At 25.5% G+C, this 17,289-nt stretch overlaps 4 protein-coding genes across 7 annotated transcripts in view; 2 read left to right on the forward strand and 2 right to left on the reverse strand.

The window, feature by feature from the left end:
* Nucleotides 1-452: 452 nt before the first annotated feature.
* On the reverse strand, nt 453-1,587 carry LOC103576448 (DNA-directed RNA polymerase III subunit RPC8). The gene has a single exon (XM_014440661.2). The coding sequence runs from the start codon at nt 1,377-1,379 to the stop codon at nt 768-770; it is 612 nt and encodes a 203-aa protein (XP_014296147.1). The 5' UTR covers nt 1,380-1,587; the 3' UTR covers nt 453-767.
* A 972-nt stretch (nt 1,588-2,559) lies between these two features.
* LOC103576447 (protein suppressor of forked) lies at nt 2,560-9,218 on the forward strand. Its single transcript, XM_014440748.2, has 13 exons — nt 2,560-2,963; nt 3,147-3,353; nt 3,438-3,470; nt 4,873-4,970; nt 6,109-6,262; nt 6,342-6,575; nt 6,658-7,041; nt 7,368-7,614; nt 7,815-7,884; nt 7,962-8,058; nt 8,128-8,386; nt 8,473-8,607; nt 8,684-9,218. The coding sequence occupies exons 1-13, from the start codon at nt 2,940-2,942 to the stop codon at nt 8,896-8,898; spliced, it is 2,157 nt and encodes a 718-aa protein (XP_014296234.1). The 5' UTR covers nt 2,560-2,939; the 3' UTR covers nt 8,899-9,218.
* A 1,505-nt stretch (nt 9,219-10,723) lies between these two features.
* LOC103576446 (uncharacterized) lies at nt 10,724-11,764 on the reverse strand. 2 transcript variants are annotated; one of them, XM_008556661.2, is made up of 3 exons: nt 11,653-11,764; nt 10,999-11,424; nt 10,724-10,905 (listed from the first exon to the last, which is right to left on the reverse strand). In XM_008556661.2, the coding sequence occupies exons 2-3, from the start codon at nt 11,393-11,395 to the stop codon at nt 10,811-10,813; spliced, it is 492 nt and encodes a 163-aa protein (XP_008554883.1). In that variant the 5' UTR covers nt 11,396-11,424; nt 11,653-11,764; the 3' UTR covers nt 10,724-10,810. The 2 variants fall into 2 exon arrangements, with proteins under 2 accessions (XP_008554883.1, XP_008554884.1); XM_008556662.3 differs by having other exon boundaries at nt 11,620-11,717.
* Nucleotides 11,765-12,999: 1,235 nt separating this feature from the next.
* The window catches only part of LOC103576445 (fasciclin-3), a 187,615-nt gene continuing 183,325 nt past the window's right edge, over nt 13,000-17,289 (forward strand). For all 3 annotated transcript variants that reach the window (XM_014440707.2, XM_014440708.2, XM_008556660.3), the window contains exon 1: nt 13,000-13,409. In XM_014440707.2, coding sequence (XP_014296193.1) covers nt 13,319-13,409 — 91 coding nt within the window. In that variant the 5' untranslated portion in view covers nt 13,000-13,318. The remainder of the gene's footprint in view (nt 13,410-17,289) is intronic.

Below are 17,289 nucleotides of genomic sequence, written 5' to 3' on the forward strand. Positions count from 1 at the left end.
TTATTTAAAAATTATTTAATGGTTTTTTATTTTAACAGTAAGTTTACAAAATTTTTATTTATTTATTTGTATATATATATATATATATATATATATGACACTACAAATAACAGACATCCGATTACTTTTTTTTTTTTCATATAAACAAACTATATATTTTTATACGTGTGATGCATCACATTAATCCCATGTAAAAAAATTCGTTCAAAAAAATGAGTGTGAATTTAGCAGACAAGTATAAATTTTTAAAATTTTTGAGTAGATAAATAAAATGTGAATAGAAAAAAAAATGAAGAAATGCGCATTTAAATAATTGAAAAATCAGCGCGCGCATTTTTTTTAATTTCGTCATTTTAATTCATTTATTTATTTACCTAAAATTCATAAATTGTTGCATGTCTGCTACATTCGCATTCATTCAAAAAAGATTCCAAAAAAGTTCGACATGTGAAACTTCTAAATTTTAGACAGGTTAGAACTTCGAGTGGAACTTTTTTTGAACTTTAGTAATTTTGACAGTAAAAAAAAATTATACTGAAATTAGCTGACATTTAATAATTTTTAGATTCTTTTCAAACTAATTTTTTTAACACAGAATAGCGCGAAAAATTTTAATTTTTATATGCATTTAAAATTCATTATTTTCATTAATATTGAATTTGCTTATATAAAAATGAAATAAATGCTGGTTGTCTGCTACTCTCAGTTATAAATATATATGTGTGTATAAAAAGTATGTTCCATCTTTATAACTCTAAATAATTATTCTATGTATTTTCCCACCAAGAAAGTAATCCCAAACCTGGTTCATCAATCGCACCACTTAAAACATAGGGTGAAATACTTTTATCAGTGTTTTTAGTAGAATCAGTGACGGCTGTAGGTCCATCAGGAAAAGTTTCCACAAAAGATTCACTTACGATCCTGAATCTCAGTGGCTCGCCGATGTCCATAAACAGATCATGTTTTTCTCCATCACCGGTGTCGTATTCCCAGACCCAAACTTGTTCGGTTTGATCGAATCTTGAGGGATGTTGGAGTTTATTTGGAGGTATTATGATGTCTTCAAAAAATCCAAGACTTACTGTAACACCTTCAGGATTACAACTGCGTATTTTTCCAATAAGAATTTCTTCCATGAAAGGTCTGAATACAATGTAGCGAAAGACAACTTTAGTGTGCGATGATCCGTCTCCAGGAAAAATAAAGGATTCTTCAATTTTAGTGATGTCGTACAATGCAATACATACACCAATATTTAAAAACACTTTGTTCGCAAGTTTTCTGTTTAATTCGGCTGATATTGCATCATTCAACTTTATTTTAAACTTCCACGGCGGTATTTTGACAACATCTTTAAATTGTGTGAGGATAAACATTATTATAATTTTTGAAAAACTGACAGATAGTAAATATTAATTAATCACATGTGTTGGAATGTTTGTTTATTGTTGGACGAGCACACACGTTTCACTTGGTAATAACCTCAAAATTTTTGTTAGATCACGTGATTTGATGTTGATGGATGATCCCAGAAATTCAAAAGAACAATTGTCCGGTTATTCAATGGGGTGATCGGTCTAGTAAATGGACATTATTTTTTATACACCGTTCAGATTTTAATTACAATTACATGAGAAAATACTTAATTACTGTTTCATTAACAACTTTTAGAACTTATATTTTAATTTTATTGCATTTTTCTGTATTAAAATATTTTAAAATACTTCATGGTATTTAATCAATAAAAATTATCTGTTTAAATCAAAATATATTTACTAGACTCTTCAAAAAAGTTGATGCAAGTATCCCTGTTTAATAATTTTCATTAAATCTACAAATCTATTGAATATAAGAGTCATTCAGGAATGTTTTTCTTTATAAAATTAAATCATAACTTTTGAACAGGACTTGTAATAGTTTAATATCAAATTTATAAGATTAATTATCACTGATCTATAATAAATTTTTATAACATAATAATTATTATTATCAATTTTTAAAATTAAAAAAAAAAGACTAAAGACAATATTTATTTGAAATATTTTCTTGAAATGCTAAAAGTTTAATTGTACCATATTTTTTGTCAACAAGGGTACAAATTTTGAAAAAATGTGATCACAATTTTAAAAAATATCAATACAAATACTTTTAGTTTACAATTAAAAGTATATTTTACAAATGTATGATATTTAAATTAGCCGACATCTAATAATTTTTTGATTCTTTTTAAAAATGATATATTTAAAAAAAAAAAATATTAAAAAAAATTGCGCCTATCGTTTCTTAAATTTTCTACACATGCATATTTTTTTTCTTAGATTTCATTAAAAAAAAAAATCAAAAATTATTAATTGTCTGCTAACTTCAGGATGATGTGTTTCCGAACAAAATTAGTTAATTTAAAATTCGCTAGGTAGCATTAAAAACTCTATCGTTAATTGTCCGAAAATTTACCAAGTAGAAATAAACATTTTGCAGTAAAAATACCGCTAATAATAAATAAACCTGAAGTTGGTAATGAATGACAAATAAACGGGCTAAAGTTTGGTAGCCTTTTTTAATCCAAGAAGCCATAACCAACCTAGGATCTAGGATCTAGTTTCATTAGGCTTCATTTCTTATTTCGCCGCCATCAGCTCATTAACTTCCATCTTTCGTATTACAATAACAATAATATCTTATAACTTATAAGTTATTATTAATTATACGCTTTTTTATACACAATCATATTCACAAAAATTTATATCATCCCATCAATGTTTTATTTTTATATTTTTATAAGACACGTAAAAATTTAATTAGTGTTATCAATTATCATCCAAACAACTGTTAGTACATACAAAATTTTTCAATTTAATTTTTTTTCTTTTATATTTATAATAGGTGTGGTAATATATATTATTATTTAAATAAAAATATTTACAACCTATAGTACAATGACTGAGGAAAGCATTGAATTCGTGAGTATTTTTTAAATTATTTTTATTTATTTGTTTATTAAATTGAAATATCTTTAACTTTAATAATTAATCAAATCAATAATTAATCAATTTTTAAAATTATTTACTCAATTAATTTATAATTTAAAATTTTTCTGATGTCTGCAACATTCAAACTAATTTTCTTTATCTCAATGTTTGAAGAACATGTCCTTGAAGGATTGGGGTAACGAAAAACTCCAACGAGCTCAAAAAACAGTCGATGAAAGCCCATATGATTTAGAAGCATGGAGTGTTTTGATTAGAGAAGCACAAAATCGGAATATTACTGAAGTTAGACCCGTATTTGAAAAGTTAGTAACTATTTTTCCATCTGCTGGTCGATACTGGAAAATTTATATCGAACAAGAGGTAATACCTTATTTTTTAAACAATAACTTTTATATATATTTGTTTATTAATAGATTGAGCGTTAATTTTATATTTTAATTACAGATAAAAATGCGCAACTATGAAAAAGTAGAAAAGGTATGTTAAATCTTGCAGTATAATGTAAATCCATGTGATTTTTTTGTGTTAGTATTTTTTTAACTATTGTTTAATTAAAAAATTTATTTAGTCGTTAATCATTAAGTATTAACGTCTAGCAATTATTGTTAATTAAGTATAATTTAATAATCGATTTTAAATGTCTTTAATCAAACAATAGTTATCATTTATTTTTAAGTAAGTGCCCGATATTTAGATCAATAAGTAATGAAAAAAAAAAAAAAAAAAAAAAAAAAAAAAAAAAAGTAATAATAATAATAATAATTTAAAATAGCTGTTAGTAAAAGTACAGCCGTGTTTATATTATTTAAAGCACTTTACATTCTGTGTGAGGTGAATAAAAAAAATTTGACTTGATTACAAGCCACTTATTTCATTGATTGATTAATGTTTTCTTCATACATTTGGGAGGTTCATTTCTTGGAGTACATATCAATTTATTTATTTATTTGTTTGCTTCCTTATTTATTTATTTATTCATATAATATAATAAAATAAAATAAAGAGTAGTAATAACTCCAAGAAGACAACTTTCTGAATGTGAAAGCCTTAAATTCCTTCCTGCAACAATGCGATTGGATAAATGGAACTAATATTTATTGAGAGTTCAAGCAACGAATTTATTTAAATTTAATACTGGGTCCTTATTCTAGTGATTTATTCCACGGTATTTCTCTGATGATTAATTTTGAATGGTTCGAATTAGCGATAGACATTCGATGCTCATTTTCTGTTGGTTTCTTTAAATATTTGCTGCTTTCTTTTTTTTTATTTATTCAACTTTTTTTTTAATGTGTAAGGATCATTTATTTATCGATCCTGTTTAGGCACATCATTACCCAACATCCCCACTTGCTACAAATAAATAAAATGTTTATTTTAAGGGGGACTTGATTATTAAATATTAAATATAAATATTAATAGATATATATTTGCAATGTTTGTTGAAATAAATTATTTTTAATGCTTTTGTTGCATAATTATTTAACCCAAATCTTTGAATATAAAATATTGATGATATAGTTAATAAATTAATGATAATGATTGTATTATGAAAAAAGAAAAAATTAGAAATAAATAATCAAACAATCATATTCTTTTTTTATTTCTTTAAAATAATGTGGATAATTGTTGCTGTTGCTGTTGTTGTTTATTATCATTTAATTTTTATGAATATTTTATAGTTGTATCTTTATGATGTAAGTGAAGTGCGTAAGTAAGGTATTCCCTCAAATTATATAGTGATTAAAAATATATAAAGAAAATATATATATAATATCATTGAAATTTGGTATAATTATTTATTTATTTATTTATTTATTTAAAATGAATAAATTTAATTAATTTCAACAATTTTGTTTATTTATTTTTTTCCTGACAGTTGTTCCAAAGATGTCTAATGAAAATCTTGAATATAGAATTATGGAAATTATATCTTTCGTATGTTAAAGAAACTAAAGCGAGTCTTGCTACTTATAAGTAAGTTTTATTGTAAATATTCATTTATTTATTTCTTTATAATTTAAATATTTATTATTTTATTTAGATTTCGAATATTTAAAAACTTTTATGGCAAATTCGGTTTGCTGTTCTGGCTATATTTATTTATCATACATTTATGTTGTCGTTTTATTCTGCTGTGTAACAATTTAAAAAATGGAGATACGCCGAGCAAAAAGCCGAATTTGTCACCATTGCGAATGGATAATTTGAATATTTAAAAAATACCCTGTGTAAAAAAAGGCACAATCGGATATGCTCTAGCTCTAGCTCTAGCCAAGTGTTGCCATATAGAAAGACCAAGAGCTAGAGAATTTATGAATGCACTCAAAAGATGAGTGTGAATGTCTGCTACATCAGACATTTGAAATTATTAATAAATAAAGTAAATAATTGATAAAGTAAAATTAAAAAAAAATACGAATTTAAAAAATTTTGAAATTAATAAGTTCATTTTTTATAAATATTATTTTTTTTTATTATTTATAAGTTTAAATTTGTCTGATGTCTGCTACATTCACACTCATGCTCAAAAAGTAAATTCTGAAAATATTCCGTTTGAGAAATTTTTAAATTTGAGACAAATCAGAATGATGTTTTAAAATTCAAGAATAGAAATCAAAGTCGATTTGTGTTGGTGCTTAAGAAAATTTGAAAACCCGTTTGCAAAAAGTATGAAATCGACTTCAATGTCTTGTTGAAAATTTTTCAAATTTACTAAAAAATTTATTTCAGAATCGTCTAAAATTTGAGCTTCTCTAGCCAACAAATTTTCGATTCGTTTTACACAGTAAAATTGACTTTGTACATCACTACTATTTTTTTACAACAATTTCCTTTAATTTTGACTATTTACATTTAAAATTTTGTAAAAAATTTCGAAAGTTCACAAAAATTCGAAATCTAAAATGTATAATTGTCAATAAAAATTAATTTTGAATTATTCTTGCATTCTTGGTAACTTTATGATATTCAATTTTTTAAATTTTTTTCGAAAAATTTACTATGGACTGTAGTTATATTAATTAAAAAAATTTAATGATTGCAGAATTATTTTTTATTATAATTATGACTAGTAAATGATAACTCGTTTAAAAAAGTACATATATTTTTATAGAGAAAAAATGGCACAGGCATATGATTTTGCATTAGATAAAATCGGTATGGACATACATTCATACAGTATTTGGAACGATTACGTAACATTTCTTAAAAGTGTCGAAGCTGTGGGTTCTTATGCAGAAAACCAAAAAATCAGCGCTGTTCGCAAAGTAAATAAACTTTAATTAATAAAAATAATTAAAATTAAAATAAGAAAAAACAGCAAATAAAAATAAAATATACTTGCAGGTATACCAGCGAGGAGTTGTTAATCCAATGATAAATATGGAGCAATTATGGAAAGACTATATGGCGTTTGAACAAAATATAAATCCAATAATTGCTGAAAAAATGGCAATTGAAAGATCAAGGGATTATATGAATGCACGTCGTGTTTCTAAAGAACTTGAAGCTGTTACTCGTGGGCTGAATCGTAGCGCACCTAGTGTACCACCTACTGGACACCCTGAAGAAATAAAACAGGTATTTTTTTTAGTTTTATTCATGTTGACTTTTATTCAATTTATAAATTATTAACTTTACTAAACACTTTTTGTTTTTGTAGGTTGAGTTATGGAAAAAATATATTGCTTGGGAACGAAGCAACCCTTTGAGAACTGAAGACACATCACTTGTTGCTAGACGAGTAATGTTTGCTATTGAACAATGTCTACTGTGTTTAGGTCATCATCCAGCGGTTTGGCATCAAGCGGCCCATTTTCTCGAGTTGAGTTCGAAAATTCTTACGGAAAAAGGAGACGTCAATGCAGCTAAAAATTTGAGCGATGAAGCAGCAACCATGTTCGAACGTGCCACTAATACTTTGTTGTCCAAAAATATGTTGTTGTATTTCGCTCACGCGGATTTTGAAGAAGGAAGAGTTAAATATGAAAAAGTACACCAGATTTATCAAAAGTATTTGGATATTCCAGATGTTGATCCAACTTTAGTAAGTTTATTTTTTACGCAATTTAGTAGGGTAAAGTACCCGACTTTCAGTCACCTCTAATACATCATGTCATTAATTCTGAAACTTAGTTTAAAATCAAAAGGTCATAATTTTTTTTTAATGCTAATTATATTGTAGAGTTATTTTAAAGTTGGAAATTGGAAAAAAATTTTGTATCTACAAAGTAAGTCTACAAATCGATTGGCAATAAAAAAAAAATTATACGCTCTTGGAATTAATAACGCGATATTTTATTGATAAAATAATTTTAAGTTATAATTAAAATACTTAATTAATTTAATTAATATTTAAATATTTTTATTTAGGCCTATGTACAGTACATGAAATTTGCTAGAAGAGCTGAAGGTATTAAATCAGCTAGGACAGTATTTAAACGCGCGCGTGAAGACACACGATCACGTCACCACGTTTATGTTGCAGCAGCACTTATGGAGTACTATTGCACTAAAGATAAAAATATCGCGTTTAGAATTTTTGAATTAGGTTTAAAAAAATTTGGCGACAATCCAGATTATATTTTATGTTACATCGACTACTTGTCTCATTTAAATGGTAATTATCATTATTATTTATTTAGAAAAAAAATTATTTAAATCTGCTCAAGTCTATTCTATAAAATGATAATATTTTCATCAATTTTTAATAAAATAATCTTTTTTTATTAATTATTGCTTACTAAAAAAAATTTTAATTTGTAAACTCAGTAGATAAATGAACATATAAATTATAATAATATTTTTTTTTAATTACAGAGGATAATAATACACGTGTATTATTTGAAAGAGTTTTATCATCTGGTAGTTTAGAACCTGAAAAATCAGTGTAAGTGTTTGGTTTAAATATTAAAAATTTATTTAAATTGAAAATATATTTGATTTTAAAATAAATATTTATTACAGTGATATTTGGAATCGTTTTTTGGAATTTGAATCAAATATTGGTGATTTAGCTAGTATTGTTAAGGTTGAAAAACGGCGTAGTGCAGTATTAGAAAAGGTACTTTTAAATAAATTATTACATATATTTATTTATTTAAATATATTTAATCATTGTTATTTTTTATAGTTAAAAGAATTTGAAGGAAAAGAAACAGCTCAATTAGTAGATAGATATAAATTCTTCGACCTTTATCCATGTTCGCCAATGGAATTGAAATCAATCGGATACCATTCAGGAAATTTAGGTAGAAATAATATTGGAGGTTCGTTACAAAGACCTGCGGACAATGAAGAAGTTATAGCAGCATTACCACGACCAGATTTATCGCAAATGATACCCTTTAAACCGAAAGTTAATGCTCTACCCGGTGAACATCCAGTTCCAGGTCAGTTTAATCTTGAACAACTTGATAAATTTTTTATTTTTTTTTACAGCACTCTTACATTTTATTATTATTTTTATTTCTATTAGGCGGCACGTTTCCATTACCGCCAGCTGCTGCCCAACTCTGTACATTACTTCCGCCACCGGGTTGTTTTCGCGGACCTTTTGTCGCTGTTGATCTTCTCATGGATGTTTTTAGTCGTATACAATTACCTGAACAAGGTGATTATTTTTATTCAACCAACCAAATAATAATTTAATACTTTTATTTATTCATTTATTTAATTCGTTTTTTTAGCTCCGCTGCCCGTTGCAGACAATGGATGTGATACAAAATTATTCGATCTAGCAAAATCAGTACACTGGATTGTAGACGAGAGTAATGATGGCACTGGAATTGGTACAAAAAGACGACGAACGCGCTTAGGTGCTGAAGACAGTGAAGATGAAGACTTACCACCACCGCCTGTTAATGACCTTTATCGTCAAAGACAACAAAAACGTGTTAAATAATACAATAATTAATATTAATAACAATAAGTTTTTGTATTTAAGCGTACAAAAAAAAAATAAGTAGTTATACTTATAAGAATTAAATATTAAGTTGGCTGTAAGCTAATGACTAATTTCCGAAATCAATTTAATAGTTTCAAAATTTATAGATTATTTTTTCATAAAATTTTTTTTCATTACGCTTAAAAATGATTTATCAAGGCTGTTTAAATTATTATTAATTATTGTTCTTAAGAACCTCGAACTTTATAAAACTGTTCAATTACTGCCTTAATTATTAATTTCTTTCAATTAATTAATTTAAGTTGATTGTTTAATTAAATTTGTAAATGTAATTAATTAATTTCTATTTTTCAATATCAGTTTAAGTGATAAAAAAAAAGGTTAAATTTTAAAAATAGTATATATATATATACATATATATTATATAATTATAATAAGTGAAAAAAAACATGTCAAACTTGTGTAAGTTCTTTTATAATCTTTGTAAAATGGTTGATAGTCGTTACTGTATATAAATGCTATTTTTTTTTTTTAAATAATCCTTTATGATATAATTTTCCGGTTAAATAATATGATCAAGTTAACAAATTTTTACTAAAAAAATTGAGAAAAGTTGTAAGCAAAAATAAAAGACAGTAGAATAAAAAACAAAAACATACAGAGTAGAGGTACCGTTTTTGGTCACTTTAATCCCAGTTTTGGATACTTGAAAAATTAAAATAGAATAATTTCTCAGACAAAATGACATAATTAATTTTTAAAATGTGTTCAAAGATACTTTTATCTCATTATTAAAATGGTAATTTTATTTTATACTTTTTAATTAATTAAAATAAAGCATTAAATGTCCAAAAATGGACCAGTGCCACAAATGGTACCTCCACCCTATATTTATTATTCATTAATTATTAAGCAATTAATTACTTTTTTTTTTTTTAATTATAAGTTTCTTTTATCGGATAAATAATTGGATAAGAACCCACAACACTTAGTTTCGTATGGGATTTGAACACGTAAGCAAGCAATTGAGCAAGCTCAATAATTTCTCGGCGACAACTGCAAGTTTCCCGGCAATTATAACTACTGGATAAGGGCGCAATTAAACTTTGAACACCATTTACAGTTTAGTTCTTCAAGCGAAACGATCTATTGACTATTATAGCTTCTACTATCTTATATACTTTACAATATCAGTCACATTACAGTTAAAAGAACACTTAGAAATATTAATTCAATAAACTACAATTAATTAATTGTTATTAAAGTAAATATTTAAAAGACAGCTGCTGGTTTTTTTTTATTAATTTAATGATAAAGATTTAAAAAACTAAATTTTGAAATAATTTTTGAATAAACGTATGAAAATAACTTATTTTTTTCAGTCGATCAAGTATTTCAAATAAAAGAGAAAGAAAAAAAAAGAGCGAGCAATATTTCAAGCAACGTTTTAATATCCGGTTTCGCAGTATTCATTAAAAAGTTTTTTAACGTGTCGATGCGTGACGATGAGCTTCGGAAAAATTAGTTATTGTTTAAAAGAATATAAAAAGAAAGATAGTACATCAACTACATCTACTTTTATGCAAACTATACGTTACGATACTTCATTATTAATTTTGTCTTACAAAATCTGTATAGATCGAGACTTAGCAACCTCACCTAGACTAATAACTTATCTTTTGTAATAATATTAAAAATTTACTGAGGTAGCTTCCGCTTAACTTAAAAAATAAAACACAAGTTTAAGTTTACTCTTGTAGACTCGCTACAAAACTTATAATTTTCAATGAAATTAAAAAATAAATAAATTAAAACTCTTCAATTGTAATAACGCAATGTATTTATTAGTGAAATTTTTTTACTTATCAAGTTATTATTAAAAAAAAAAAAAATCATAATTTCTTTAATTTTATTTTTTTTTCTTCAATTCTTTTTGTTTCCTCTTCATTTCGCGGCGACGCTCTTTCTCTATTAAACTTTTGTACAGTTTGTATCCAAAGAATACTGAAAAAATAATAAAAGTTATAAATAATTATTTTTGAGCTGTGATAAAATAAATTGAAAAGGACAAATGAAAATCTGTTAATTAATAAATACCAAAAATAATGGCGACAATACTAAGTAGGCCAAGTAACATTAAAATTTGGTACATGAACGGTTTTCCAGATGTTTGGGAACGTTCAAGTACTTGATCCAGATTGGCGTTATTCATAATAGCGTCATGCAAATTAGCTTTTTCCTCATCCGACAAATTCATTGACTCAAGCATCGCGAGAAATTCTTCAGGCGACGGTAATCCCTTATCGAAATCGAATCCTGGAATATTACCGTCTATTTTTTTCGAGTCATCATCATCATAATTATTATTATTTTCTTCACCGACAACAGCGTCTTCGACAACAGTGTCACCGACAATTTCTTCATTGTCAATTGCAGGCTCCGCGGAAACCGCGATTAAAGCAAATGCAATTCCAATCCACAGTGACTTCCACATTATTCAACTCCTCTCTTCTCTGCTGTGCTCTGCAATTACGTAAATTTCAATCAATATTCACTTTAAAATACCCTTTAATCAAATATTAATTTATATTTTTAATTAATTAGTTGCTTTTACTTCAATTATTTATAAACAAGTTAACTATTTAATTATATATAAATAATAATATTTAATTATTTATCAATAAAACATTTAATTAAATAATTAATTAATATAATTACTATCTGTTATTTATAATATTTTTAATTAATTACTTTAATAAAATTTTATCCACGTAGCAGACACGTCAACGTTTTACTTAAAACTGATCAGTTTCTCAATCGACTAAATATTAAATATCAAATTTTAGTCAACTCACAATTTTTATCACTAATTACGTATACATATACTGACGCACACATATATACATATAGATTTTATCCAAATTCGATATATATATATTCATATATTTTTTACGTAATATTAGGATTTAAAAGTTATCACAATTGGCTAAAATATATAAAATAAGTTCACTTTATTGAACTTGATAAAATTTTTATACATCAATGATTTGATAAATTAATAATCTAAATCTATGTATTATTTTAATTATTTATTTATAATAATAAAGGAGTTATTGTGTGTATGCAGTTGCTGAGCTGATACATGCAATTAATTATTAAATATTAAAACAAAAAAAAATATGTAGCAAACACACGTGGTGGTTCATAAATATGTGACGTGTCGTAATATGAGGATGTTATATGTAGGGCGAACGAAGTTACACTAATTGACCTTCATATTGCTTATGAATAATTTGAAAAAAATGAAAAAGATCAAATATAATATTCCTGGTTTTAAATATTTATAAAATAAAATGTTTTTCAGTTTTTTAAAATTCATAAAAAAAATATCTTGCCATCATAAAAATTTACAACAGTTTTAAAATTACCATTGCGTTGACATAAAAAAAAAAAAAAAAAAAAAAAAAATTACATAAATTTTAAATAAAATAATAAACATAAAAATAAAAAATTCATTAGAGAATTTTTCAGACTTCTTTTTTGAAAGAATTATTAGAAAAAAAAATTCGAAAATTGTAAATTGTCTGTCAACTTCAGGATCATTAATTTTTATGAAAAAAATATTCTGTCTAAAGACAGTCCGTAGAAAATTTTTTAAATTAACAAAAATATTTTTTAGTGAGTTGATAAGATATGAATCAAACATTGATAGGTACAAAGCCTTTCGCTTTAGCGTAAAGTGCCATTACACATCGAAAGATAATTGTATTGAGTGAGTAAGGATTGATATGAGTAACGAATGAAGGAAAATAGGTGAGAGTTCTAACGCGTTTGGTGTACACGTTGCAATTGAAATAAGTAATTCAAATGTGTTGAGTAACGATTGATTGTATTGGTCTACATACATACATATATCTATATATATGTATATATAGTATTAGTTTATGTTGCGTGTAATATGGATAGGATGGATGGGTAAAGTAAAAATAGAGGGGGAAGGGAGTAGTAAAGAAGGGAGAAAGGGATTGCCGTGTCGCGACAATCGCGCTGTACTTCGGGTTTCTTCGTACTTAGGACCGAAGTGTTACGAACTTGGTCGAAAGTTAAATGCGCGGCAGAAGGTGTTCGCGCGTCGAGCTATCTAGTTGGCTTTTGTGCTACTGAGTCAGTTATTTGGCTTGTTTTTTTTATTATAACGTAATAATTGTGAATTTATGGTATTATTAAGAGTGAATTAAACTTTATCAACAATACTAATATTTAATTAAATAATTATTATTATTGTTTATTTAAATAATTATAATTGTTCGAGTTTATTTGTAGAAATACAAAAAGTACGAATTTAACGGATCAGTGGTTTATTTTGTAAAGTGTTTATTTTTTATACATAATAATTATTTATATTTAATAATAAATAATGTGTTCAATTATGAAGAAAGAGCAATTGAGCATCATGAGGATCATCGTCGGGAGTTTTGCGGTTTTACTTCTCGTCTCTGCTGTACAAGGTGTGTGATAGTGTTTTATTTTTTTATTTTATTTTTTTTTTTTTTAAATTCTATTTTTAATATTTCGTAACTCTGAGACGCCATGTGCGTTTTAATGCGCTGTAATTTATACAAATTGTCTCTTATATATTTTTAATATTTGATTAATTATTATTGTAATTTTTATTTGCTAATGGGGGAAGGGGAAAGTTTTTGAAAATGGCTTCTAAATATTACAACGCAAAATAAATTCATTTTGTGTTCAGCTAAACAATATCCGCCATTTTGAAACAAAAAAAGCGGGATTTAATTTTTAAATTATTTTATTAATAAGTAAATTAAATTAGTCGTGGAAATTTTGTTTAATTTTTTTGCGCCTTTTTCAAGTTGTTAGTTTTTTTTTTTTTTTTTTTTAATTCGTACATAAGTAATGAGAGTGTGTAGCAGATATGAGACAATTAATGGAATTCAAATAAGTAAATTACGAACCTGAAGTTAACAGACAACTAGAAATTTAAAAATTTTTTTTCCACCAACTAATTACGAAAAAAAAGGTTTAAAAATATGCGCATGTAGAAAATTTAGAAAACTATAGCTGTAATTTTTTTTAATATTTTTTTTTTTATAATTTGTTTTCAAAAAAATAAAAAAATTATTAGACGCCGGTTAAATTCAGTATGATAAATAAATTAATTTGTTAAATTAATGAAATTGTCACAAATGCGCGTACTGACTTCAATTATCGAAATACGCATTTTTTAATTTTTTTTTTCTACGTACATTCTATTTATTTGTTACAAAATTGAAAAAGTTGTTAATTGTTAGCTACGTTCTCACTCATACATTATGATACTCCAGTTAGCCGACGTCTATTAATTTTTAAATTTTTTTTAGAAAAATTATAAAAAAAAAAAAATTCAAAAAATTGCACCTGCAACTTTTTGAATTTTTTACATATGCATATTTCTAGTATTTTTTTTTTTTTTTTTTCGTAATTGATTTGCTATAAAAAAAATTCGAAAATTTTGAATTATCTTCTAACTTCAGGATCATTTACACATAAGTAATAAATTATGAGCGTAACAATAACGAAGAATTACTCAATTAAAATTTTTCCTTAAAGAAATTTCGATGAAATTTTTCCAGAAACTATAAATTTTTAAAATAAATTGTTAGTTCAAATTCAGTTATTAAAAATACGAACAATGAATTAATTTAATCAATCGCGCCATAAAATTTTAGTAATCGATTAATTGAATATTTATATATATATATATATATATATATATATATATATATATATATATATATATATATGTATATATATATATATAAATGCAATTATATTTAAATGGAAATATTCATTAAAATACTTCATTGACATAAATGATATAAATTTTATATTTATAAATATCGTTATTTCAAATTTATAATAAAATAATTGTCAAATAAAATTGTATTGACAGTTTAATTTAATTTATTTACTTTGATATTTGTACAAAGAATACTGATATCAAAATTTCACATAAATATTCATCATAAATAATAACATAATTTGACGGGTAAATAATAAATAATAAAATTACGATGCTGAAAGTATCTGAAAATTTTAGTGTTTTTTATTACCGTTGATTGCCGTAATCAAAATTTAAAAAAATACTCAAATTTAAAAAAAATTTTTCACATGCATTTTTTTAAAAATTTTTGTCTGTCAATATTTATTACAAAATAAAATATTTTAATGTCTGCTACTTTCAGCATCATATAAAATTTTAATAATTTGGTGAGTGCGTACGACACCTGTCGCAGTCAGCAATTATATAGATATCGTTAGTATTAATTGAATTAAAAGTTAACGGTCTTTAATCTTAATAAATAAAATATAAATAAAACAATAATGACATTAAAGAATTATCTGGCCGCTTAATGTCGCATAAATTAAATCTGACAATTTAAATTTAAACTACTGGAGTAGATGTTTTAAAAGTTTTAATTAAATTGTAATGCGATATATTAGAAAATTATATTATGTGTTAATATTACTTTGAATATTAATTACGCATTTAAAATTAAAAAGTTTTTAAAGTTACAAATCAATTCTAATTAATAACTAAATTCATTTTAAAAACAACAGTAAAAGTTATTAAAATTATTTAAATAATTTCAAACTATTGGACATACATAATTTAATTATTTAAATATTGATATTGATTATCGGTTGGCGATAATTGGTATTGGTATGGAAATAAATATGCCAAAATTCAATTGTAATTTGTGTGATTACATCCATGTTGATTGAATTTTAAGTTCAATGAACTTGGCTTGTGTAAAGAAATCCACTTGACTAGCTGGTGATTGTAGAAATACAATAAAAAAAAATTGAAAAATTATACAAAGACCTAGCTTTGACGGGTTAAATAAGTGAATCACTTATTGAAAAAAAAATAACAAAAAAATTCAATAAATAGATTTATTAAATAATTATTTAACGTCGCGTAAAAAAAAACTTTCGACAAAAGATAAAATATAATAAATAAAATGTCAATAGTTAATATAATAATCGAGTAATAAATAAATTTAAATGAAAAAATTTAATTACTCTGTTTGATTGTATTGGACAAAGCCGTTATATACCTAGTTGTTCATCGTCAATGATTGTAAAACGTTAAAGTTGGTTTCCGGTGTCCAAAGAAAAGTACCATTGTAAAGAGAATCAGAGTAAGAGTTGAGTTTCCGTCTTTTATTTCTCACGATTTTAAACTTTTTGTTTTTTTTTCTTACCGCTATTTTACTTTACCGGAATCCTACACTTTCTTGCTTCGATACAAACGATAAAAGGATTTTCTATCATGACTTTTTATATTTATATTAGTCTAATTAAAAAAAAAATTACAAATATTTTATAATAGCATAATAACTATAATTTAAAAAAAAAAAAAAAAAGTCAGGATTGTCATTGACCTAATTGCATGTTGATATGTAAAACATGTTCAGTGCACAAGCGTTACACTGGAGTTAGCTTATTAAATTCCAACTTTTTTTTTTTAATGTCGTTATAAATAAAATGACAAGTTGTAATGTAACATCCCATCGTAATATTAGAGTTTAGTTGTAGGTTGTTGTAGGTGATGCGATGTGATATGAAGTGAGTGGCCCCGATGTACACGAGCTACGGCTATGACGTGGCCACCAGCACACGTTGCTCTCGAATGCTATCGTATCGTATCGGTGAATGTTCCTCTTGCTCTTGCTCTTTTACTATATACTATATACTATATACTACACTCAGGCATATAAATATAAATATAGTCTTGTATAGTGAAGAGAAAGGAACAGAGTGAAGTACCAGTACCAGCTACAGCTACAACCAAACCCAGGAGAAGTGAACACCAACAGCAGAATAGGCTGACCGAGGTAGCCGCGTCTGCTTTAGCTCTACTGGCTTCACTTTACTTAGCTTTGGTTGCTCGCTGGTATTGCTCATGTTACTATATTACTATATATTCAGTGGAAGCGCTGCGCGAACAGTCAACGACCTTGTGGCTCTTGTTGAGTTTACGTTCTCTTTTTTTTACAACCAACATTTCATATAATACGTATATACACACGTTACCACATATATTTAAACTAATTTCAATCGATCTCTTTTACTAGAAACTATAAAAAAATAGCCGCTAAAGAAATATGCAGTTGTTAATTGAGTCAGAAAAATTTTTTTTATGCTTACCCGAGTTGAAACATTAGACGTAAATTGAATGTTTTCGATGTTAAAAACTTAAGTTGACCGTTTTTAACATTCAAAACACAAAAAAAAAAATTGTTGACTTTATGGTTAATTTAAGGCGACGATTTGTAATCATGCAACCAATTGTTAACTTACATTCAATAAAAACTCAATTTT

The sequence above is a fragment of the Microplitis demolitor genome, chromosome 1, assembly GCF_026212275.2.
Source record: "Microplitis demolitor isolate Queensland-Clemson2020A chromosome 1, iyMicDemo2.1a, whole genome shotgun sequence".
NCBI classification, from domain to species: Eukaryota; Metazoa; Arthropoda; class Insecta; order Hymenoptera; family Braconidae; genus Microplitis; species Microplitis demolitor.